This window comes from Rutidosis leptorrhynchoides, chromosome 9 (assembly GCF_046630445.1).
Source record: "Rutidosis leptorrhynchoides isolate AG116_Rl617_1_P2 chromosome 9, CSIRO_AGI_Rlap_v1, whole genome shotgun sequence".
In the NCBI taxonomy this organism is placed as follows: domain Eukaryota; kingdom Viridiplantae; phylum Streptophyta; class Magnoliopsida; order Asterales; family Asteraceae; genus Rutidosis; species Rutidosis leptorrhynchoides.
In genome coordinates, this window is record NC_092341.1 from 78,529,923 (window position 1) to 78,555,505 (window position 25,583).

Sequence of the window (25,583 nt, forward strand, 5' to 3'; positions counted from 1 at the left end):
GAAAGCTCTTAATAATCACCTGAGAATAAACATGCTTAAAACGTCAACAAAAATGTTGGTGAGTTATAGGTTTAACCTATATATATCAAATCATAATAATAGACCACAAGATTTCATATTTCAATACACATCCCATACATAGAGATAAAAATCATTCATATGGTGAACACCTGGTAACCGACATTAACAAGATGCATATATAAGAATATCCCCATCATTCCGGGACTCCCTTCGGATATGATATAAATTTTGAAGTACTAAAGCATCCGATACTTTGGATGGGGTTTGTTAGGCCCAATAGATCTATCTTTAGGATTCGCGTCAATTAGGGTGTCTGTTCCCTAATTCTTAGATTACCAGACTTAATAAAAAGGGGCATATTCGATTTCGATAATTCAACCATAGAATGTAGTTTCACGTACTTGTGTCTATTTTGTAAATCATTTATAAAACCTGCATGTATTCTCATCCCAAAAATATTAGATTTTAAAAGTGGGACTATAACTCACTTTCACAGATTTTTACTTCGTCGGGAAGTAAGGCTTGGCCACTGGTTGATTCACGAACCTATAACAATATATACATATATATCAAAGCATGTTTAAAATATATTTACAACACTTTTAATATATTTTGATGTTTTAAGTTTATTAAGTCAGCTGTCCTCGTTAGTAACCTACAACTAGTTGTCCACAGTTAGATGTACAGAAATAAATCGATAAATATTATCTTGAATCAATCTACGACCCAGTGTATACGTATCTCAGTATTGATCACAACTCAAACTATATATATTTTGGAATCAACCTCAACCCTGTATAGCTAACTCCAACATTCACATATAGAGTGTCTATGGTTGTCCCGAAATATATATAGATGTGTCGACATGATAGGTCGAAACATTGTATACGTGTCTATGGTATCTCAAGATTACATAATATACAATACAAGTTGATTAAGTTATGGTTGGAATAGATTTGTTACAAATTTTCATGTAGCTAAAATGAGAAAAATTATCCAATCTTGTTTTACCCATAACTTCTTCATTTTAAATCCGTTTTGAGTGAATCAAATTGCTATGGTTTCATATTGAACTCTATTTTATGAATCTAAACAGAAAAAGTATAGGTTTATAGTCGGAAAAATAAGTTACAAGTCATTTTTGTAAAGGTAGTCATTTCAGTCGAAAGAACGACGTCTAGATGACCATTTTAGAAAACATACTTCCACTTTGAGTTTAACCATAATTTTTGGATATAGTTTCATGTTCATAATAAAAATCATTTTCTCAGAATAACAAATTTTAAATCAAAGTTTATCATAGTTTTTAATTAACTAACCCAAAACAGCCCGCGGTGTTACTACGACGGCGTAAATCCGGTTTTACGGTGTTTTTCGTGTCTCTAGGTTTTAAATCATTAAGTTAGCATATCATATAGATATAGAACATGTGTTTAGTTGATTTTAAAAGTCAAGTTAGAAGGATTAACTTTTGTTTGCGAACAAGTTTAGAATTAACTAAACTATGTTCTAGTGATTACAAGTTTAAACTTTCGAATAAGATAGCTTTATATGTATGAATCGAATGATGTTATGAACATCATTACTACCTTAAGTTCCTTGGATAAACCTATTGGAAAAGAGAAAAATGGATCTAGCTTCAACGGATCCTTGGATGGCTCGAAGTTCTTGAAGCAGAATCATGACACGAAAACAAGTTCAAGTAAGATCATCACTTGAAATAAGATTGTTATAGTTATAGAAATTGAACCAAAGTTTGAATATGATTATTACCTTGTATTAGAATGATAACCTACTGTAAGAAACAAAGATTTCTTGAGGTTGGATGATCACCTTACAAGATTGGAAGTGAGCTAGCAAACTTGAAAGTATTCTTGATTTTATGTAACTAGAACTTGTAGAATATATGAAGAACACTTAGAACTTGAAGATAGAACTTGAGAGAGATCAATTAGATGAAGAAAATTGAAGAATGAAATTGTTTGTAGGTGTTTTTGGTCGTTGGTGTATGGATTAGATATAAAGGATATGTAATTTTGTTTTCATGTAAATAAGTCATGAATGATTACTCATATTTTTGTAATTTTATGAGATATTTCATGCTAGTTGCCAAATGATGGTTCCCACATGTGTTAGGTGACTCACATGGGCTGCTAAGAGCTGATCATTGGAGTGTATATACCAATAGTACATACATCTAAAAGCTGTGTATTGTACGAGTACGAATACGGGTGCATACGAGTAGAATTGTTGATGAAACTGAACAAGGATGTAATTATAAGCATTTTTGTTAAGTAGAAGTATTTTGATAAGTGTATTGATGTCTTTCAAAAGTGTATAAATACATATTAAAACACTACATGTATATACATTTTAACTGGGTCGTTAAGTCATCGTTAGTCGTTACATGTAAGTGTTGTTTTGAAACCTTTAGGTTAACGATCTTGTTAAATGTTGTTAACCCAATGTTTATAATATCAAATGAGATTTTAAATTATTATATTATCATGATATTATCATGTATGAATATCTCTTAATATGATATATATACATTAAATGTCTTTACAACGATAATCGTTACATATATGTCTCGTTTAAAAATCATTAAGTTAGTAGTCTTGTTTTTACATATGTAGTTCATTGTTAATATACTTAATGACATGTTTACTTATCATAGTATCATGTTAACTATATATATATCCATATATATATCATCATATAGTTTTTACAAGTTTTAACGTTCGTGAATCACCGGTCAACTTGGGTGGTCAATTGTCTATATGAAACATATTTCAATTAATCAAGTCTTAACAAGTTTGATTGCTTAAAATGTTGGAAACATTTAATCATATAAATATCAATCTCAATTAATATATATAAACATGGAAAATTTCGGGTCACTACAGTACCTACCCGTTAAATAAATTTCGTCCCGAAATTTTAAGCTGTTGAAGGTGTTGACGAATCTTCTGGAAATAGATGCGGGTATTTCTTCTTCATCTGATCTTCACGCTTCCAGGTGAACTCGGGTCCTCTACGAGCATTCCATCGAACCTTAACAATTGGTATCTTGTTTTGCTTAAGTCTTTTAACCTCACGATCCATTATTTCGACGGGTTCTTCGATGAATTGAAGTTTTTCGTTGATTTGGATTTCATCTAATGGAATAGTGAGATCTTCTTTAGCAAAACATTTCTTCAAATTCGAGACGTGGAAAGTGTTATGTACAGCCGCGAGTTGTTGAGGTAACTCAAGTTGGTAAGCTACTGGTCCGACACGATCAATAATCTTGAATGGTCCAATATACCTTAGATTTAATTTCCCTCGTTTACCAAATCGAACAACGCCTTTCCAAGGTGCAACTTTAAGCATGACCATCTCTCCAATTTCAAATTCTATATCTTTTCTTTTAATGTCAGCGTAGCTCTTATGTCGACTTTGGGCGGTTTTCAACCGTTGTTGAATTTGGATGATCTTCTTGGTAGTTTCTTGTATAATCTCCGGACCCGTAATCTGTCTATCCCCCACTTCACTCCAACAAATCGGAGACCTGCACTTTCTACCATAAAGTGCTTCAAACGGCGCCATCTCAATGCTTGAATGGTAGCTGTTGTTGTTGGAAAATTCTGCTAACGGTAGATGTCGATCCCAACTGTTTCCGAAATCAATAACACATGCTCGTAGCATGTCTTCAAGCGTTTGTATCGTCCTTTCGCTCTGCCCATCAGTTTGTGGATGATAGGCAGTACTCATGTCTAGACGAGTTCCTAATGCTTGTTGTAATGTCTACCAGAATCTTGAAATAAATCTGCCATCCCTATCAGAGATAATAGAGATTGGTATTCCATGTCTGGAGACGACTTCCTTCAAATACAGTCGTGCTAACTTCTCCATCTTGTCATCTTCTCTTATTGGCAGGAAGTGTGCTGATTTGGTGAGACGATCAACTATTACCCAAATAGTATCAAAACCACTTGCAGTCCTTGGCAATTTAGTGATGAAATCCATGGTAATGTTTTCCCATTTCCATTCCGGGATTTCGGGTTGTTGAAGTAGACCTGATGGTTTCTGATGCTCAGCTTTGACCTTAGAACACGTCAAACATTCTCCTACGTATTTAGCAACATCGGCTTTCATACCCGGCCACCAAAAATGTTTCTTGAGATCCTTGTACATCTTCCCCGTTCCAGGATGTATTGAGTATCTGGTTTTATGAGCTTCTCTAAGTACCATTTCTCTCATATCTCCAAATTTTGGTACCCAAATTCTTTCAGCCCTATACCGGGTTCCGTCTTCCCGAATATTAAGATGCTTCTCCGATCCTTTGGGTATTTCATCCTTTAAATTTCCCTCTTTTAAAACTCCTTGTTGCGCCTCCTTTATTTGAGTAGTAAGGTTATTGTGAATCATTATATTCATAGATTTTACTCGAATGGGTTCTCTGTCCTTTCTGCTCAAGGCGTCGGCTACCACATTTGCCTTCCCAGGGTGGTAACGAATCTCAAAGTCGTAATCATTCAACAATTCAATCCACCTACGCTGCCTCATATTCAGTTGTTTTTGATTAAATATGTGCTGAAGACTTTTGTGGTCGGTATATATAATACTTTTGACCCCATATAAGTAGTGCCTCCAAGTCTTTAATGCAAAAACAACCGCGCCTAATTCCAAATCATGCGTCGTATAATTTTGCTCGTGAATCTTCAATTGTCTAGACGCATAAGCAATCACCTTCGTTCGTTGCATTAATACACAACCGAGACCTTGCTTTGATGCGTCACAATAAATCACAAAATCATCATTCCCTTCAGGCAATGACAATATAGGTGCCGTAGTTAGCTTTTTCTTCAATAACTGAAACGCTTTCTCTTGTTCATCCTTCCATTCAAATTTCTTCCCTTTATGCGTTAATGCAGTCAAGGGTTTTGCTATTCTGGAAAAGTCTTGGATGAACCTTCTGTAGTAACCAGCTAGTCCTAAAAACTGGCGTATGTGTTTCGGAGTTTTTGGGGTTTCCCACTTTTCAACGGTTTCGATCTTTGCCGGGTCCACCTGGATACCTTCTTTGTTCACTATGTGACCGAGGAATTGAACTTCTTCCAACCAAAATGCACACTTTGAAAACTTAGCGTACAATTTTTCTTTCCTCAATACTTCTAGCACCTTTTCTTAAATGTTCACCGTGTTCTTGGTCATTCTTTGAGTAAATAAGTATGTCATCAATGAAAACAATGACAAACTTGTCAAAGTATGGTCCACACACTCGGTTCATAAGGTCCATGAACACAGCTGGTGCATTAGTTAAACCAAACAGCATGACCATAAACTCGTAATGACCGTAACGTGTTCTGAAAGCAGTCTTTGGAATATCATCTTCTTTCACCCGCATTTGATGATACCCGGAACGTAAGTCAATCTTTGAATAAACAGACGAGCCTTGTAGTTGATCAAATAAGTCGTCGATTCTCGGTAGTGGGTAGCGGTTCTTGATGGTAAGTTTGTTCAACTCTCGGTAGTCGATACACAACCTGAATGTACCATCTTTCTTCTTGACAAACAAAACAGGAGCTCCCCACGGTGATGTGCTTGGTCGAATGAAACCACGCTCTAAAAGTTCTTGTAATTTGCTTTGCAGTTCTTTCATCTCGCTGGGTGTGAGTCTGTAAGGAGCACGAGCTATTGGTACAGCTCCTGGTACAAGATCTATTTGAAATTCAACGGATCGATGTGGGGGTAATCCCGGTAATTCTTTCGGAAATACATCGGGAAATTCTTTTGCGACGGAAACATCATTGATGCTCTTTTCTTCAGTTTGTACTTTCTCGACTTGTGCTAGAACAGCATAGCAACCTTTTCTTATTAGTTTTTGTGCCTTCAAATTACTAATAAGATGTAGCTTCGTGTTGCCCTTTTCTCCGTACACCATTAAGGGTTTTCCTTTTTCTCGTATAATGCGAATTGCATTTTTTTAACAAACGATCTCTGCTTTCACTTCTTTCAACCAGTCCATACCGATTATCACATCAAAACTCCCTAACTCTACTGGTATTAAATCAATCTTAAATGTTTCGCTAACTAGTTTAATTTCTCGATTCCGACATATATTATCTGCTGAAATTAATTTACCATTTGTTAATTCGAGTAAAAATTTACTATCCAAAGGCGTCAATGGACAACTTAATTTAGCACAAAAATCTCTACTCATATAGCTTCTATCCGCACCCGAATCAAATAAAACGTAAGCATATTTATTGTCAATAAGAAACGTACCCGTAACAAGCTCCGGGTCTTCCTGTGCCTCTGCCGCATTAATATTGAAAACTCTTCCGCGGCCTTGTCCATTCGTGTTCTCCTGGTTCGGGCAATTTCTAATAATGTGGCCCGGTTTTCCACATTTATAACAAACTACATTGGCATAACTTGCTCCGACACTACTTGCTCCGCCATTACTCATTCCGACACCATTTATTCCTTTCGTTCTATTAACCCCTGGTCCGTAGACCTCATACTTTGCCGCGCTATGACCATTTCTTTTACACTTGTTGCAAAATTTGGTGCAGAACCCCGAGTGATACTTTTCACACCTTTGGCATAGCGGCTTCTGATTGTTGTTGTTGTTGCAGTTATTATTGTTGTTGGGATGATTTTTGTAGTTGCTGCTGTTGTTGTTGTTGTTGTTGTTGGGCCGTTTGTTGTAGTTACGATTGATGTTGCGATTGTTGGGATAATTGTTGCGATTATTGTTGTAATTGCTGTTGTTGTTGTATTGGTGATTCTTATCACCGTTTTCCTCCCACTTTCTTTTGACTTGCTTCACATTGGCCTCTTCAGCAGTCTGTTCTTTAATTCTTTCTTCAATCTGGTTCACTAGTTTGTGAGCCATTCTACATGCTTGTTGTATGGAGGCGGGCTCGTGTGAACTTATATCTTCTTGGATTCTTTCCGGTAATCCTTTCACAAACGCGTCGATCTTCTCTTCCTCATCTTCGAATGCTCCCGGACACAATAGGCACAATTCTGTGAATCGTCTTTCGTACGTGGTAATATCAAATCCTTGGGTTCGCAACCCTCTAAGTTCTGTCTTGAGCTTATTGACCTCGGTTCTGGGACGGTACTTCTCGTTCATCAAGTGCTTGAATGCTGACCACGGTAGTGCGTACGCATCGTCTTGTCCCACTTGCTCTAGATAGGTATTCCACCATGTTAACGCAGAACCTGTGAAGGTATGCGTAGTGTACTTCACTTTGTCCTCTTCAGTACACTTACTTATGGCAAACACCGATTCGACCTTCTCGGTCCACCGTTTCAATCCGATCGGTCCTTCGGTTCCATCAAATTCCAAAGGTTTGCAGGCAGTGAATTCTTTGTAGGTGCATCCTACACGATTTCCTGTACTGCCAGATCCAAGGTTATTGTTGGTATGTAGCGCAGCCTGTACTGCGGCTATGTTTGAAGCTAGAAAAGTACGGAATTCCTCTTCATTCATATTCACGGTGTGTCGAGTAGTTGGTGCCATTTCCTTCAAAATAGTCAAATGGAACAAGTTAATCATACATAATATTAAGAGTAGTTAATAGTATTTCGTAGCATAATATGAACTCATTTATAAAAGCTTTTTCTTCATATTAGCGTTTTATAAGTTTAAATTCGGGTAGTACCTACCCGTTAAGTTCATACTTAGTAGCTAATATACAATTCAACTACTACAATTCTATATGAAAAACTGATTGTAATAATATTTCGCGTTCAAACTTTTATACAATATTTTACAAACTTACAATACCGCTTATTTTACATAAAGCATGAAATATAGCACACAATAACTTTGATACAAGATAGTTGTGAAGATAATTCTAGCTAGTACACAAGTCGTTCAGCAAAGGCAATAAAGACACGTAATTCATACGTCCAGAAACAAGTTATGCATTCTGGTTTTACTAGGACTACTTCCCATCCTTGGTCTTGTGGAACATAACCGTTATGGCCGTTGATAAGACAGCGTGTTGTAACGTCGTCAAAGGGACGAGGGTTACGTAATGTCCAACAGTCCCGTAACAATCTAAAAACCTCATTTCATACCCCAATTACCGACTCCGTCACTTGTGGGAACATTTTGTTTAATAGTTGTAGCCCGATGTTCTTGTTCTCACTTTGGTGAGAAGCGAACATTACTAATCCGTAAGCATAACATGCTTCTTTATGTTGCATGTTAGCCGCTTTTTCTAAATCACGAAGTCCTATATTCGGATATACTGAGTCAAAATAATTTCTTAACCCGTTGCGTAAAATAGCATTTGGGTTCCCCGCAATATATGCGTCAAAGTAAACACATCGTAACTTATGGATTTCCCAATGTGATATCCCCCATCTTCCGAACGAAAGCCTTTTATAAACCAAGGCATTCTTGGAACGTTCTTCGAATGTCTTACAAACTGATCTCGCCTTAAATAGTTGTGCCGAGGAATTCTGACCGACTCTAGACAAGATTTCATCAATCATGTCTCCGGGTAGGTCTCTTAAAATATTGGGTTGTCTATCCATTTTGTGTTTTTATACTGTAAAATAGGCAAGAGTTAGATTCATAAAAAAAAATACTTATTAATACAAGCAATTTTTACATATATCATAAAGCATAAGCACACTATATTACATATATTACACCACACGAATACAGCTATCTTATTCCGACTCGCTTGTTTGTTCTTCTTCAGTTTTGGTTCGTTTTGCCAAGTTTCTAGGGATATATGATGTTCCCCTAATACGAGCCGTCGTTATCCACATTGGTTTAGAAAAACCTGGTGGTTTAGAGGTTCCCGGGTCATTGTTACAACTTAAGGACTTCGGGGATTGACGATACATATAAAGTTCATCAGGGTTGGAATTAGATTTCTCTATTTTTATGCCCTTTCCCTTATTATTTTCTTTTGCCTTTTTAAATTCAGTTGGGGTAATTTCTATAACATCATCGGAATTCTCGTCGGAATCCGATTCATCGGATAATTGGTAATCCTCCCAATATTTTGCTTCCTTGGCGGAAACACCATTGACCATAATTAACCTTGGTCCGTTGGTTGAGGATTTTCTTTTACTTAACCGTTTTATTATTTCCCCCACCGATTCTATTTCTTCATCCGGTTCCGATTCTTCTTCCGGTTCCGATTCTTCTTCCGGTTCCGACTCTTCTTCCGGTTCCTCTTCTTGAACTTGTGAATCAGTCCACGAATTATTCCAATTTACATTTGACTCTTCATTATTATTAGGTGAGTCAATGGGACTTGTTCTAGAGGTAGACATCTATCACATAATATCAAACGCGTTAAGAGATTAATATATCACATAATATTCACATGTTAAAAATATATAGTTTCCAACAAAATTTGTTAAGCAATCATTTTTCAAGTAAACACGGTCGAAGTCCAGACTCACTAATGCATCCTAACAAACTCGATAAGACACACTAATGCAAAATTCTGGTTCTCTAAGACCAACGCTCGGATACCAACTGAAATGTCCCGTTCTTATTGATTAAAAACGTTCCATATTAATTGATTTCGTTGCGAGGTTTTGACCTCTATATGAGACGTTTTTCAAAGACTGCATTCATTTTAAAGCAAACCATAATCTTTATTTCATCAATAAAGGTTTAAAAAGCTTTACGTAGATTATCAAATAATGATAATCTAAAATATCCTGTTTACACACGACCATTACATAATGATTTACAATACAAATATGTTACAACAAAATAAGTTTCTTGAATGCAGTTTTTACACAATATCATACAAGCATGGACTCCAAATCTCGTCCTTATTTAAGTATGCGACAGCGGAAGCTCTTAATAATCACCTGAGAATAAACATGATTAAAACGTCAACAAAAATGTTGGTGAGTTATAGGTTTAACCTATATATATCAAATCATAATAATAGACCACAAGATTTCATATTTCAATACACATCCCATACATAGAGATAAAAATCATTCATATGGTGAACACCTGGTAACCGACATTAACAAGATGCATATATAAGAATATCCCCATCATTCCGGGACACCCTTCGGATATGATATAAATTTTGAAGTACTAAAGCATCCGATACTTTGGATGGAGTTTGTTAGGCCCAATAGATCTATCTTTAGGATTCGCGTCAATTAGGGTGTCTGTTCCCTAATTCTTAGATTACCAGACTTAATAAAAAGGGGCATATTCGATTTCGATAATTCAACCATAGAATGTAGTTTCACGTACTTGTGTCTATTTTGTAAATCATTTATAAAACCTGCATGTATTCTCATCTCAAAAATATTAGATTTTAAAAGTGGGACTATAACTCACTTTCACAGATTTTTACTTCGTCGGGAAGTAAGGCTTGGCCACTGGTTGATTCACGAACCTATAACAATATATACATATATATCAAAGTATGTTTAAAATATATTTACAACACTTTTAATATATTTTGATGTTTTAAGTTTATTAAGTCAGTTGTCCTCGTTAGTAACCTACAACTAGTTGTCCACAGTTAGATGTACAGAAATAAATAGATAAATATTATCTTGAATCAATCCACGACCCAGTGTATACGTATCTCAGTATTGATCACAACTCAAACTATATATATTTTGGAATCAACCTCAACCCTGTATAGCTAACTCCAACATTCACATATAGAGTGTCTATGGTTGTTCTGAAATATATATAGATGTGTCGACATGATAGGTCGAAACATTGTATACGTGTCTATGGTATCTCAAGATTACATAATATACAATACAAGTTGATTAAGTTATGGTTGGAATAGATTTGTTACAAATTTTCACGTAGCTAAAATGAGAAAAATTATCCAATCTTGTTTTACCCATAACTTCTTCATTTTAAATCCGTTTTGAGTGAATCAAATTGCTATGGTTTCATATTGAACTCTATTTTATGAATCTAAACAGAAAAAGTATAGGTTTATAGTCGGAAAAATAAGTTACAAGTCGTTTTTGTAAAGGTAGTCATTTCAGTCGAAAGAACGACGTCTAGATGACCATTTTAGAAAACATACTTCCACTTTGAGTTTAACCATAATTTTTGGATATAGTTTCATGTTCATAATAAAAATCATTTTCTCAGAATAACAACTTTTAAATCAAAGTTTATCATAGTTTTTAATTAACTAACCCAAAACAGCCCGCGGTGTTACTACGACGGCGTAAATCCGGTTTTACGGTGTTTTTCGTGTCTCCAGGTTTTAAATCATTAAGTTAGCATATCATATAGATATAGAACATGTGTTTAGTTGATTTTAAAAGTCAAGTTAGAAGGATTAACTTTTGTTTGCGAACAAGTTTAGAATTAACTAAACTATGTTCTAGTGATTACAAGTTTAAACTTTCGAATAAGATAGCTTTATATGTATGAATCGAATGATGTTATGAACATCATTACTACCTTAAGTTCCTTGGATAAACCTACTGGAAAAGAGAAAAATGGATCTAGCTTCAACGGATCCTTGGATGGCTCGAAGTTCTTGAAGCAGAATCATGACACGAAAACAAGTTCAAGTAAGATCATCACTTGAAATAAGATTGTTATAGTTATAGAAATTGAACCAAAGTTTGAATATGATTATTACCTTGTATTAGAATGATAACCTACTGTAAGAAACAAAGATTTCTTGAGGTTGGATGATCACCTTACAAGATTGGAAGTGAGCTAGCAAACTTGAAAGTATTCTTGATTTTATGTAACTAGAACTTGTAGAATATATGAAGAACACTTAGAACTTGAAGATAGAACTTGAGAGAGATCAATTATATGAAAAAAATTGAAGAATGAAAGTGTTTGTAGGTGTTTTTGGTCGTTGGTGTATGGATTAGATATAAAGGATATGTAATTTTGTTTTCATGTAAATAAGTCATGAATGATTACTCATATTTTTGTAATTTTATGAGATATTTCATGCTAGTTGCCAAATGATGGTTCCCACATGTGTTAGGTGACTCACATGGTCTGCTAAGAGCTGATCATTGGAGTGTATATACCAATAGTACATACATCTAAAAGCTGTGTATTGTACGAGTACGAATACGGGTGCATACGAGTAGAATTGTTGATGAAACTGAACGAGGATGTAATTGTAAGCATTTTTGTTAAGTAGAAGTATTTTGATAAGTGTATTGAAGTCTTTCAAAAGTGTATAAATACATATTAAAACACTACATGTATATACATTTTAACTGGGTCGTTAAGTCATCGTTAGTCGTTACATGTAAGTGTTGTTTTGAAACCTTTAGGTTAACGATCTTGTTAAATGTTGTTAACCCAATGTTTATAATATCAAATGAGATTTTAAATTATTATATTATCATGATATTATCATGTATGAATATCTCTTAATATGATATATATACATTAAATGTCTTTACAACGATAATCGTTACATATATGTCTCGTTTAAAAATCATTAAGTTAGTAGTCTTGTTTTTACATATGTAGTTCATTGTTAATATACTTAATGACATGTTTACTTATCATAGTATCATGTTAACTATATATATATCCATATATATATATATCATCATATAGTTTTTACAAGTTTTAACGTTCGTGAATCACCTGTCAACTTGGGTGGTCAATTGTCTATATGAAACATATTTCAATTAATCAAGTCTTAACAAGTTTGATTGCTTAACATGTTGGAAACATTTAATCATATAAATATCAATCTCAATTAATATATATAAACATGGAAAAGTTCGGGTCACTACAGCTCATCACCAAAATTCTCACAACTTTACATTTATGACACAGCAAACGAAGCTGCAAACAGGAAAAGAGCAATTGGGTACGTTTCTATTATTGGTATTTACCTAATCTATATGATCAGTTAAACTTGAATTGTTATTGAACTATTTTTTTTTACTAACATGCTGAATTAAATTTAGTTCCACACACAGTTCAGCTTCACATCAGTCAAGCGGTAACGAAGGCCTTGATCAAGGTTTAATAAACCAGATTATGGACCTATTGAATGAATGCAATCCTCTCATCAAAATGTTTAGAATGGCACGTGACCGTTTTGAAGCTGAACCAACTGTGGATTTTAAGATTAAGCTAATTGGTCGAAGGACTACTGATGGCAGAAATTACAATCTCCCGTCAGTTGACGAGGTAGCCGCTTTGATTGTGGGTGATATAGACATGTCTTTTGACAAACGGGACATAATAATCGAGTGTCGCAGCAAAGGATTAAAACGTATATGTGAGTTACATCCACAATACCTGGCTCTTCAATATCCACTTATATTTGCTTATGCGGAAGATGGGTACAGAACAGATATATATCATAGAGACGTTGATGGATCAACATCAAGGAAGAAGAAAAGAGTGACCATGCGTGAATTTTTTGCATATAAGATTCAAGAAAGAGGACACTCGGGATCTTTGTTACACAGTGCTAAGAAACTTTATCAACAGTTTTTAGTGGATGCCTACACTGCGGTGGAATCCGAAAGAATCTCTTACATACGCAACAACCAAAAGATTAAGCGATGTGAATCTCTTAAAAACCTGACAAACCAATCAAATCTTGGCAACATTGACACTAGTATGTTAGGGAACCGGTTCAAATTACCTTCTTCCTTTACGGGTAGCGCGCGGTACATGATCGAGAATTATCGTGATGCAATGGCATTGTGTAGAACGTTTGGTTATCCAGACCTGTTTCTCACCTTCACGTGCAATCCGAAGTGGCCTGAAATTAGGCGGGTTTTGAAAGGTACTATTTTTAAAGTCGAGGACAAACCTACTTACCAGGCAAGAATTTTCAAGATAAATCTCGACGGCCTTATGCATGATCTGAAAGTTAAAAAAAAATTTGGAAGGGTGGGAGCAGGTACACGATTCTAATAGTTTATATCATGTATATAATATATATAAACAATAATCAAACTAACTACATAGTGCATTTATTTATAAGTATCATTATATATGTCTATCAGAAGGTAATCTTCATCTTCATCACAGTAACACTTTTTTCATATAAACACAGATGTTTATACAGTTGAATTTCAGAAACGCGGTCTCCCCCACGCCCATATTTGTCTTTTCCTTGATAAAAAAGACAAGATGCCTAATCCCGAAGATGTAGACAAATACATATGTGCTGAAATACCTGATAAAAATACTGATCCCGAGTTGTATCAACTCGTCAGTGATCTAATGATGCATGGTCCATATGGAGAAAAGAATCCTAATTGCCCGTGCACAGATGTTGACAAAAAGTGCACAAAACATTTTCCAAAGCCGTTTGCAGATCAAACATCTGTTGATAAAGAAGGATATCCCATATACAGGCGAAGGCAAGACGGGAGAGTTGTAACTAAGCAAGGTCATGATTTAGATAATAGATATGATGTCCCTTACAATCCGTTACTACTAAAGAGGTATCAAGCTCATTTGAATGTCGAATGGTGTAATCAAGTAGGTTCGATCAGATATTTATTTAAGTACATAAACAAAGGAAATGATCGAGTAACGGCTGGTGTATGTGATTCTCAAACAGACGAAATTAAAGAGTACTATGACTGCAGGTATATTTGCTTACATATTCTCAATTTATTAAATGACTATTAAATAGATAATTATTACTCTAGCTATTCAAATAAATTTGATAGATATGTGTCGGCTTGTGAGGCTGTATGGTGGATATTGGCTTTTGATATACACAACAGGACACCTGCAGTTATTCGACTTCCGTTTCACCTTAACGGTGAAAAAGCTATTGTTTTTGATGAAGAAGAGATGCTTGACAATGTTCTTAATAAGCCGTCTGTTAACTCTTCGATGTTCACTGAATGGATGAATTGCAACAAACATAGCGCAGAAGCTCGGAAACTAACATACGTTGAGTTTCCATCAAAGTTTTGTTGGCAACAAAAAGAAAGGGTTTGGACAAGGAGAAAAATAGGTTCTGGTTCAGTTGGACGTATCCATCATGTATCTCCTCAAGCAGGTGAGTTGTTTTATCTCAGGATCTTATTGAACAAAGTGAAAGGTCCAACATCATATGAAGACATTCGGACAGTGAATAAAAAGGTTTGTGCGACATTTAAAGATGCTTGCTATGAGATGGGCTTATTAGATGATGACCAAGAGTACATTGACGGGATAAAAGAGGCGAGCACTTGGAGTTCGGGACATCAAGTACGGTTGTTGTTTGCTCAGTTACTATTATCCAACAGTTTAAGTAGATCGGAAATTGTATACCAAAACACAATTCAGTTCCTATCAGCTGATCTACTTCAACAAGAAAGAATGATTGCAAGGAATTCAGGTATCATATTTTACAAATCTATGTGAAACAAACCTTAAATACTCAGCAGTCTATTTATGTGAAACAATGTATTTATCATATTACAATACATGTTACACTAAATATATCTCTGGTTTTAAGTTTGATCTTGACAGTTTGCTTATGAGACTTGCAGGTGAAGAAGTTGACAAAGATATGCTTGAAAATTGTACTTTATACGAGATCGAAAAAATACTACAAAGAAATAGTAGTACGCTAAAGAAATTTATTTCAATGCCATATCCAGTTGAATCCTTTAGTGGCATGCCACACAATTCGTTGATTACGGATGAGCTATCATATAACAGGTCAGCTTTAGCAGATGAACATGCATGTCTCTTTTCAAAATTAACCGAAGAGCAAAAAAATGCGTACGAGACTATTGTAAGTGCGGTAAATGAGGGTAAAGGTGGCGTCTTTTTCTTGTATGGATATGGTGGTACTGGTAAAACATTTGTTTGGAAAACGTTGTCCGCTTCTTTACGTAGTCGTGGTAATATTGTTCTTAATGTTGCATCGAGCGGAATTGCAGCGCTACTATTAAGTGCAGGACGGACGGCACACTCTCGATTTGCAATACCCATTAACCCAACAGATGAATCTTTTTGTTGCATTACCCCTAACAGCAACTTGGCCGAGTTGATATGCCGAACAAAGCTTATAATATGGGATGAGGCGCCGATGGTCCATAGAATTTGTGTTGAAACCTTCGACCGTTCCTTGCGAGATATATGCCGACATGTTAATTCAAATAGCATGGACACACCGTTTGGCGGCAAAGTTGTAGTTTTTGGTGGTGACTTTCGTCAAGTTTTACCTGTTGTTCATCAGGGTAAAAGAGAAGACACTGTTGGGGGCCTCTCTAAATTCTTCTTACATTTGGAGTCATGTGACAGTGCTAAAGCTTACAGTTAACATGAGACTCGGTGGAGCCAACAATGCGACAGGCGATACGAAAGCTTTTGCTGACTGGATATTGAGAATTGGAAACGGTACATTAGGTGAACCAAATGATGGAGAATGTGATGTCATCATGCCTGATGACATTTTGATTACCAATGTTGAAGATCCAATTGGTTCACTTATTGCCTCTATTTATCCGAACTTTATTGACAATCTTGGGAATCCATCATACTATCAGGAAAGGGCTATTCTTGCACCAACCCATGATGATGTCAACATAATTAACGATCATATGATGACATTCCTTGAAGGTGAAGAGCATGTTTTTTTAAGCTCGGATAGTATTTGCCAGTCTGAAAAAGGTGCCGATTTCAATAATGAATTGTACACAAATGAGTTTCTAAACAGCATTCAAGTTGGTGGTCTACCTAAGCATAGGCTTGTACTAAAAGTTGGTGTTCCTGTCATGCTCCTTCGTAATGTTGATCAGTCGTCTGGTCTATACAATGGTACGCGATTACAAATCACAAAGCTTACTGATAAGATGATTCAGGCAAAGATATTAACGGGCACTCATGTAGGAACATTAACTTGTGTCCCACGCATGTTAATTGTCCCTTCAGATAAACGAATACCATTTCGGTTTCAAAGAAGACAATATCCGTTATCAGTTTGCTTTGCTATGACTATAAATAAGAGTCAAGGGCAATCCCTAAGTCATGTTGGTTTGTTTCTACAAAGACCGGTTTTTAGTCACGGACAACTATATGTTGCGCTATCAAGAGTCAGGAGCAAGAGCGGTTTAAAGGTTCTCATTATAAACAAGGATAACACTCTCGGCAATTCAACAAAAAACGTCGTGTACAAAGAAGTCTTGCAATATCTATAGACTTACTTCATCAATCACCTCCACAAGTTTATCCATCGTTAAGCTTATATGTACGTTTGAGTTAAATTTATTTTTCATTGATAACATTAATCATTTTATAGTTTAGTATTTCGATTGTTACTTAATTTAAAAATGGTTGAGTTTATCCTTTGATTTTTGTATGTGACTACCAGTGAACTTAACTCTTGCAAGTTCTTATTAGAATTCACATTGTATATATAGTGACTTATTTCAAGCGTTTTTTGAACAGCCGTGCATCGCACGGGCTCAAACCTAGTAATTCAATATAACTAAAACTACAAAGATTTCCATCACATATAGTATTTAAGGGTTAATTAATAATAATTAATTAATATGCGAGACATAATATTCAGATGCGTTATGTTATTCTTCTGTAACTTGTAAATAATGTACTCTCGTAACTTGTAAATAAAATAGATAGAGTGTTTATCATGTATTTCCGACTCTCATTATTATATACCTATATCTAAAATGTAAAGTGGAAAGGAATAGTACTATTCCTTTATCAATTCCCACAAACTTAACCCTCTAACTTTCATTAAAATACAAATCGAACTCCCACTTTATACGTATATTTTTTTCCAAATTTCACACGCTTAACCCCCTAACTTTTATTAAAATACAAATCGAACCCCCACTTTACTAACTTTTTTTTTTTTTACTAATATTCAATTTTCACAAACTTAACCCCCTAACTTTTATTAAAATACAAATCGAACCCCCACTTTATACGTAAATTTTTTTCAAATTTCACAAACTTAACCCACTAACTTTTATTAAAATACAAATCGAACCCCCACTTTACTAACTTTTTTTTTAAAAAATAAAACTCGAACGCTAAAAGAAGCAACTTTCACAAAAGGAACAACCCTTCAATGTTATGTCGAAAAAAATTCTTTTTTACAAAATAGATCAAGACTTTTTTTTTAACTCGCATTCAAAACGGAGCCCCCGGCACGAAGCGAGGGCTCCACAACTAGTTGAAAGTAAAATCCAAAAAATTGTACGGAGTAATAACTTTTGTTCAGATATGAAAAGAAAATAAAGTCGGGATATTTTATTTTATTTCGGAGTACTATATTTTTAATATAATGTATATATGTATATATGTATATGTATATGTATTAAATACAAAGTAGTAATTAACTATGATAAAAAGCTTATGCTTCGCTGCGAAATTTTTTTTTTTGTCGTTTAACAGTCGGTTAATTGAACGTTAAAAAAACAGCTCACGGTCGGGTAATTAAACGGTAAAAAAATAAAGAAATTAAAAAGGAAGGGGAAAAAAGTTATAAAAAATAACTTCGTTTCGGGAAGGTTTTTTCGGTTAACAATTAATTAATTTAGCATGTGAAAAAAAGTTTAACTAAACGTTTGAAAAATAAATGGATGATAAAGGAAGAAGAAAAAATGAAATTAAAAAAAATTGTAAAAAAAAGTAATGAGAAAAAAGGTTTCAAAAAGAAAATTATTTACCAAAATACCCTCAAAATGGGGGTATTTATAGCCTTGCCACTTCACATTTAGTATTATTGATAATGATAATGCATTTAGTATTATTGATAAGGGAGATGATCCCCACACACTACTTTTTAATTCATCTACACTTTTGTCTCATAAATTCACAGTTATACCTCTAAATTAACCTAGATAATTGAACTTATATTATTATTTTAAGTGTAATTACGGGTATAATAGTAAATTATGTATAGATAGATCAAAAAGTGGTGTGTGAGGATCATCTTCCGATTGATAATGTATGTAGGGAAGTTACCTTTAAACTTATGTATATCATCATAATTTCATTCATACATAGGTAACTATTTGTTGTTGTTGTTGTTGTTGTATCGTTAACTATCTATTCTTCCTCAAATTTGTCAAATTCAATTGTGATATGAACCGAAATTTACATAATCATTAAAAAGAAGTATACAATCAAATCTCTTCATTTGTATTTCGATAAGTTTGTTGCTTAGCGTTCATGTGTTTAGTTGTTGTTTGATAATGTGATGATGCTATAGGTTAGTTTGACTTTGTTGTTTTGGTTTGTATGTTTGTTTTTGGGATGTATTTTGCCCGATTGTGTAAGGCTGAGTTTGAGTTAGACTTTGCTCGGTTAGGTTGAATTTGTTTTACTGGTCTTGAGCTTTGCCTCAAGTTCTTCGGTTGTATCCTTGTTCGTCTTTTCATTTTTCGATGATACGACTTTGTTAGAGTATGCACTATTTTAGCAAAAGAACTAATCTGATTCATGACACCATTCCTTGTCATAATGAAGTGTTATATCAGCGTCACGCCTCACTAACATTCATAATAGAATGTGGACAGACAGGGTTCGTCCCGTTAATTTTGAAGACCATGTTCGATAAACAAAAATGGGCCTCAAAAACGTTAAATCTTTTAATTCATATAAACTGATCTTTTAGACTCATAATTTGTTAACTAACTAATTACAAATTAAAACTTTTATCTCGATGATATTGTGGCACGTTATATGAATAATGAATTACGGAGTATTATATAGATATAGATATTTTCAAAATTTGGGGCTTTTATAAATTTGGAGCCCTGTTCGGTTGCACACTCTACACATGTTTCGGAGACAATCATTCTTGTAGAACCCGTACGACTTAACTAACAAAAGAGAAAGTAAATAAATGAAAAGAGAATCTTCATCGTCGTCAGTCTTGTAACTCATTGGCATATTGTCATTTGATTTTCTCCCTAGCTTCATTATCATTCGGTATTCGTGAGAATACAAGTCAATATATACCGGTTTGAGACGACCCGATAGACGATGGATATGGTTTTATTCATAATAGTAGCTCAAACTAACTTGGGTATGGGATAATTTTGAGTTCAAGTTGTCATCCTCGAAACTTATAGGTTCAGAATGGAAGAATCTTGATTGATTGGTTGGTTTTTTGTTGTTGTTGTTCATGACACTTTTAACGAATAAAAATTTCGGACAATCCTAGAGCACGCTCCACGTCTTCTAGTAGCTAAATATCATTTTCGTTTGTAGCTTGAAAACGTGCGTTTAGTTTTAATATACTACTTGCGTCTCCGGTCCCACTTTGTCAATGCTCTTCAAGCTTGAAGTAGATTCCTATAATATCTGGATGTCTATTGCCATTTAATCCATTTTCTAGTTATTTGATCCGCTTGACGGGGTTCGACCAAAAGTGAATTGTACTCTTTTTACCTAAAACAAAATCTTTTGTTTGAGTTTCCAATAATGGACCCAACGCTCAACCAAATTGCGACTTTCCTCGGCGGTCACGGTACCTTTTTACATGTGACTATTTGTCCTTCTGATCAGATTGTTCGGGTTCGTCGTCTTCAGCTTGAGTTTCTTCTACCTTTTTGATTGTTTTTTTGTATAAAAGTAGGGTACGGTGGATACATTTGATGTTGGTGAAACAATTTCTTACAAGTGTTGGGTTCATGGGTCATCATGTTGTAAAGAATACGGATTAACAACCCGTGTCATTTGTGCATAACCCGCAAAAAATATAGTGTGTCGAGGGTTGAAAGATACCTGGTTGGTGACTGATACATTTGTGAATTTAGTAAATGTTGGAACATATATTGAACTTGACTATTATAAAGTTCAAAGTTTGACTTACGTGGTGATTTTGAATTTTATTTTGCTATTTTAACGATAAAGTTATAAAAATATTTAAGTGTGAAAATTTGATGAAGGAAAGAATGAGTTGAGTGAAAACGATTGTCGATTGATAGGTAATGTGTGTACATCTATAATCTATCTTCTATCTATCTATCTATCTATAATCTATCTATCTATCTATAATCTATAATCTTCTATAATCTATCTATCTATCTATCTATCTATCTATCTATAAACATCTATAAATCGTGAAGGTTTATCCTATGTGTCAATCCCTTAAGTACTCCTTAATCTCAAATTCCACGTGTAAATACATACTTAATCACAATTAACACTAATTAATTAACCTAATTTCCACCATCTTCAATCTTCAATCGAAAATAATAAAAAAATGCTTCAGAAATCCCCCAATCTTTCTTCTCCTATCTGATCCATCCCCTAAAAACCCCAATCTCACACTTGATTCAATCGGACAAAGATACGCAATCAATCAGATGCTATTGATAAACCAAAAAACCAATCGCCATAAACAGTAATTATCAACGTGGTTTGTTTCACACATACAATATTCTTTGATTAGGGTTCATAACACAATCAATGGGTATGTTGCTATTTTTATCGGAAAAAAGGGGCAACTACAAAGGCTTCATCCTTCAGTTTCTCTCCGTTCCAAAACAGATATTCCAGATAAAGAAAAGTTACAGATCGATGTGGTTCGCTCAATTCTTTTATTAACAGTCGAAATCCTGAAGGACGAACCCGTGTTTAATCAAGGTGTTTGATTCAAGGAGTATTATTAACAGAGATCTGCAAGTCACCGTGTGATGAAACAGAATTAAGGTGTTTGATCATACAAAATCAAGGTATTGATTCTATATCTCCACTTCATTTTTTTTTAAAGATATTATGTTTAAATTCATTAACAAATGGCAGCACCTTCTTTTGGTTTAGTTACCTGTTAATGGACCATTCTGCGTGAAGTCGTAAATTTGTAAATCGGGGTACGTTCTTCAGTCCTTGTGAATATTGTATTTTTAATTTGTATATTGTTTATGTTAACAAAATTTCAGAATATTGGATCCTTTAATGTGAATATGTATCTATTATAAATTTTGAACATGTTTTGTATTATAAATTTCAAAGTAATGAGCAATAAGCATCATTCGTTCAAGATGCAACTAAAAAGTCTGGTTTATATTACTTCGATTTTAAAGCTTTGTATTTTGTTGTCAAGATCATCACGATACTTCCCGATGATGATTGGGCATACGTTGCTTTCAGAAAGTGTTTTCAATAGGCAACTCCATTCTCGACTTGACCTTGGACATTGATGTCATCTTAGCCCATAAATATACCTATTCTCATTATCCATAAGAACCGGAGGCATCTTTTAGGTAACACAATTACCAACTTTTGAGTTGTAGTCCAGATACAATTTGTTTTAATCGTCAATGATATCTAACACGCGTATCACCCTTTTTGAAAGTGTTACGGAGAAGTTTTTATCACAAGACCGCTTATGAACTCGGGAAGTCGATGTGAGAGGATCAGGGTCTACCTGATGAGCTGTATCAGATAATTAATTGGTTAGAGGCTGTTGATTAAGGTTTATGTGGACACATTTGTTCACGACACTTTGTATCCTAACTACATCGAGGATAACTGTCAACCAGAGGCCTTTTAGACCCATTACCCAATTTGACTAACCTACTCAGGCTGCTACTTCTAAGGTTTGGAAATCCGATTATGTTGGATGCCTCAAAGGAGGTACTTTTTATTTTATAATAATCTTCTATTATGTGTGCAGGAATAGAAACGTTTTTTTTGTACCAATATTGAATTCATGCGCATTTTTGGATTCTTATATCTCGTGTCATTGCACCACGACTTCTTATCGAAGTTCACTTTGGATCCGTATACTTATGGATAACTACACCTTATTTCACTTAGGTAAGTTTCTGTTTAGTAATTTAACTTTAGTAAGTTTCTGTTCACTAAAAGTTGCAACACATTCCATCATGGGTATTGTAATGCAGGGGGTTGCTGATGGGTGATGTTCAAAGCATGCAACCTGATTTATTTTATGTAGCAGCTATATTAGGGTAAAAAATAGAAATGATTCTGATGTTATTTGCCATATGTTTCAGTCAACAAAACACATGAGTGACTATGATGTTGCTACTGAAGAACTATATCTTGTAAGCTACGTATTGTTGTTTATCTTTTTTTGTATATATAGAAATTCAATTTTTCGTGTATAGAGTTTATATTTTGTCTTTGATGTGAAGTATCTATAGCAGGGTAATCAAGCGTTGGATGCACCTGCTTTAAAATTATCATTTGGGCTTAACTATATTAGTAAGACTATTGACCTTTAGACCCAAATATGTTAACTGGTTTCTTTTTACATGGGCTTGCACAATCTATTAATAGCCAATTAATGGATAGAACTATTGATTCGGGTTATACTATACAATATGTAAACAAATTGCTTAAAATATCTTAAACCATATTACATTTACGTGTTACCCATACCTGCCTATACATTGTATGTACAGGTATATATGTTACAGTTGATTATTGCAGAAGATATGGGAAAGGAAGTTCATCACTTCACTTATACAATAAAAAAAAATTAAGTCTTAGTTATGATACAAAGTCCCATATGCCAACTTTTCCCTATATATGATGTAGGTAATAAAGGTGTTTTTTTCATAGTGAAATATATGTATATTTTCTTTTGGCGAAAATAAGGAAAACTTTATAAGCTTAAACTGATGTTGTATTTGTAAACTTAATAATTTATGAATGTTTGTAAATATTGTAGATTACGGAGTATTTAATATATGTATATGTAGTGTGGATAATTGTTGTGACATGGCAGGTATGTGAATGCGAAGAATGAAACTAGCAAATATTAAGATGAAAGTAAAGAGATGATTAGATGCATTGTATGTACATGTATTAATCAAGAAGTACATGTAGCTAACATTACATTTGTATTTCTAATTCAAAGGTGTTAAATTCTATTTCATATTTAAATTGGCATTCTGCTCTAATCGGCTTTCTTGGGTGCATTTTATAACATTTTTTGATTAGATGTTAACATGGAGATTTTCAAAGCTCTGTTTGATGGTGTGGAACATGATTGTGAATGTTAGAATTAAAGCTTATAAAGTAAGTATCCCAAACCCCTTTATAATTTTTACATTCTTTGTTTGCAGGTGTTTGGTGTTTTGTCTTGAAATTGTTATTGTTGTACCTAAAATAAAGTTCTTTATAAAGTTACATTTTTGATAGGCTAATGATTATAATTGGATGTGTTTGTTTGCAGCCAAGCAATGGAAAAAATGCTTGCGGGTCAGGGTTTTACAAGGAAGCCTCCAAAGTATGAGCGGTTTATTGGTCCAACTGGGTTAATGTTTAAAAAAGCACATGTGACCCACCCGGAACTCAAATGCACCTTTAATCTCGAGATGATTGGAGTTAAGAAAAACCCTAATGGTCATATGTATGCATCTCTGGGTGTTGTCACCAACGGAACTATCATTGACGTATATATCCCGTTATTATTTGTGCGGTTCTAATTTTTTATTTTAATATTTTTTTTCAATTTTGGACTGAATTCGTTGAACTTTTTATTATTTTGAATATCAGGTGAATGTGAGTAAACTATGTCTTGTGACACTGCTGTGAAAGTAAGATATTTTAATTATTACAGATTTTGATTTAGTTCTTTAAAATATCGCAGTGTTACTTAGGTTTAATATGTTTATTGATTACTGATTTTACTGAATCTTTTGAATGCAGGAAAATATGCTCAAGTGACGAACAATCCTGAGAACGATGGATGCATAAATGCAGTTAAATCATAGGATAGATTCCATTTGAAGTATCAATACGAATTTCGATTTTCGAATTCCGATCCAGATACTCATACACCGGACTCCGTTTATATGACGACGATTTAATCCGAATTCCGTTTATATGAGGACGATTTAATCCGACTTCCGTTTATATCAAACCGTTTATAGGACGATTTGAATCCGAATTTAATTAAATGAAGTTTCAGATTTGGCAGAATCATCGTAATGTATAATCCATTCATGACGAGTAAGTAAATCTGCATATATTCATTAAAATCATGTTTATGTGCAAAGGACTAAAGTTTTTTAATCTGTTTAGAAGATTTGAATTCGTTCTATTTAAGATGTTTGATATATATTTTATTATCAGAGACAAGTTATTTATTGATTTTGTACACTAATATCTCATAGCATACAGACATGTGGTTGCTTCGGATAATTGCAACGGTGTTGCAGACTGATATGGGTGCAGTTAATAACAAGTTCACATATTATATATAGATGGCGGCACTACGGGCTCATTCATTAATGCCTTAGGTTAAAACATTTTATAAAAATAATATGTAATTTTGATTCGAATTCTGAAATGTACTTCGCATATTGTTATATATTTTGATATCTTCAAACACGTATATTTAGGATTTTTCGTGTTCTTTATTGTTTTGGATGGTATGATCTTTCGTATACTATTGAACAAATTTTTCTCATCGCTCAACAAAACATTTATTGTTTCTCAGACTATAGTGTAATTTTTTTTGTTGTTGTTGTAAAAGGAAATACTCTATAATCATATTAGTGATTATCAGTTGTTGACACTATTAACAAATACAAATTCTTGACAGACTTGCAATCATTTTTACTTTTTTTTCCAGTGACACAATATTGGAATACAAGCTAAACGGAAACTCAAG

At 34.2% G+C, this 25,583-nt stretch overlaps 3 protein-coding genes across 15 annotated transcripts; all 3 read left to right on the forward strand.

The window, feature by feature from the left end:
• The first annotated feature begins 13,072 nt into the window (after positions 1 to 13,072).
• LOC139868186 (uncharacterized) lies at positions 13,073 to 16,277 on the forward strand. The gene is made up of 4 exons (XM_071856517.1): positions 13,073 to 13,904; positions 14,061 to 14,601; positions 14,686 to 15,344; positions 15,499 to 16,277. The coding sequence occupies exons 1-4, from the start codon at positions 13,073 to 13,075 to the stop codon at positions 16,275 to 16,277; spliced, it is 2,811 nt and encodes a 936-aa protein (XP_071712618.1).
• Position 16,278: 1 nt separating this feature from the next.
• Positions 16,279 to 17,154, forward strand: LOC139868187 (uncharacterized). Its single transcript, XM_071856518.1, has one exon. It carries the CDS (start codon positions 16,279 to 16,281, stop codon positions 17,152 to 17,154), a length of 876 nt encoding a protein of 291 aa, XP_071712619.1.
• A 3,870-nt stretch (positions 17,155 to 21,024) lies between these two features.
• On the forward strand, positions 21,025 to 25,300 carry LOC139866328 (uncharacterized). Of its 13 annotated transcripts, XM_071854538.1 has the most exons (12): positions 21,025 to 21,669; positions 21,758 to 21,807; positions 22,041 to 22,200; positions 22,293 to 22,756; positions 22,843 to 23,004; positions 23,104 to 23,164; positions 23,691 to 23,757; positions 23,906 to 23,983; positions 24,141 to 24,381; positions 24,464 to 24,504; positions 24,617 to 24,919; positions 25,091 to 25,300. In XM_071854538.1, the coding sequence occupies exons 8-10, from the start codon at positions 23,961 to 23,963 to the stop codon at positions 24,500 to 24,502; spliced, it is 303 nt and encodes a 100-aa protein (XP_071710639.1). In that variant the 5' UTR covers positions 21,025 to 21,669; positions 21,758 to 21,807; positions 22,041 to 22,200; positions 22,293 to 22,756; positions 22,843 to 23,004; positions 23,104 to 23,164; positions 23,691 to 23,757; positions 23,906 to 23,960; the 3' UTR covers positions 24,503 to 24,504; positions 24,617 to 24,919; positions 25,091 to 25,300. The 13 variants fall into 13 exon arrangements, with proteins under 13 accessions (XP_071710639.1, XP_071710637.1, XP_071710642.1 ...); XM_071854536.1 differs by having other exon boundaries at positions 22,843 to 23,164; XM_071854541.1 differs by lacking the exon at positions 23,691 to 23,757.
• Positions 25,301 to 25,583: the final 283 nt, after the last annotated feature.

Bases quoted from the DNA above. Each gene is read 5' to 3' on its own strand.
- LOC139866328 (XM_071854531.1), top strand. From the start codon at position 23,961: ATGTTAGAATTAAAGCTTATAAA. The intron at 23,984-24,140 runs GTAAGTATCCCA...GTTTGTTTGCAG, and splicing joins TTAGAATTAAAGCTTATAAA to CCAAGCAATGGAAAAAATGC. The intron at 24,382-24,463 runs GTGCGGTTCTAA...TTTGAATATCAG, and splicing joins TATATATCCCGTTATTATTT to GTGAATGTGAGTAAACTATG.
- LOC139868187 (XM_071856518.1), top strand. From the start codon at position 16,279: ATGAGACTCGGTGGAGCCAACAATGCGACAGGCGATACGAAAGCTTTT.
- LOC139868186 (XM_071856517.1), top strand. From the start codon at position 13,073: ATGGCACGTGACCGTTTTGAAGCTGAACCAACTGTGGATTTTAAGATT. The intron at 13,905-14,060 runs GTACACGATTCT...ATATAAACACAG, and splicing joins ATTTGGAAGGGTGGGAGCAG to ATGTTTATACAGTTGAATTT. The intron at 14,602-14,685 runs GTATATTTGCTT...TAAATTTGATAG, and splicing joins AAAGAGTACTATGACTGCAG to ATATGTGTCGGCTTGTGAGG.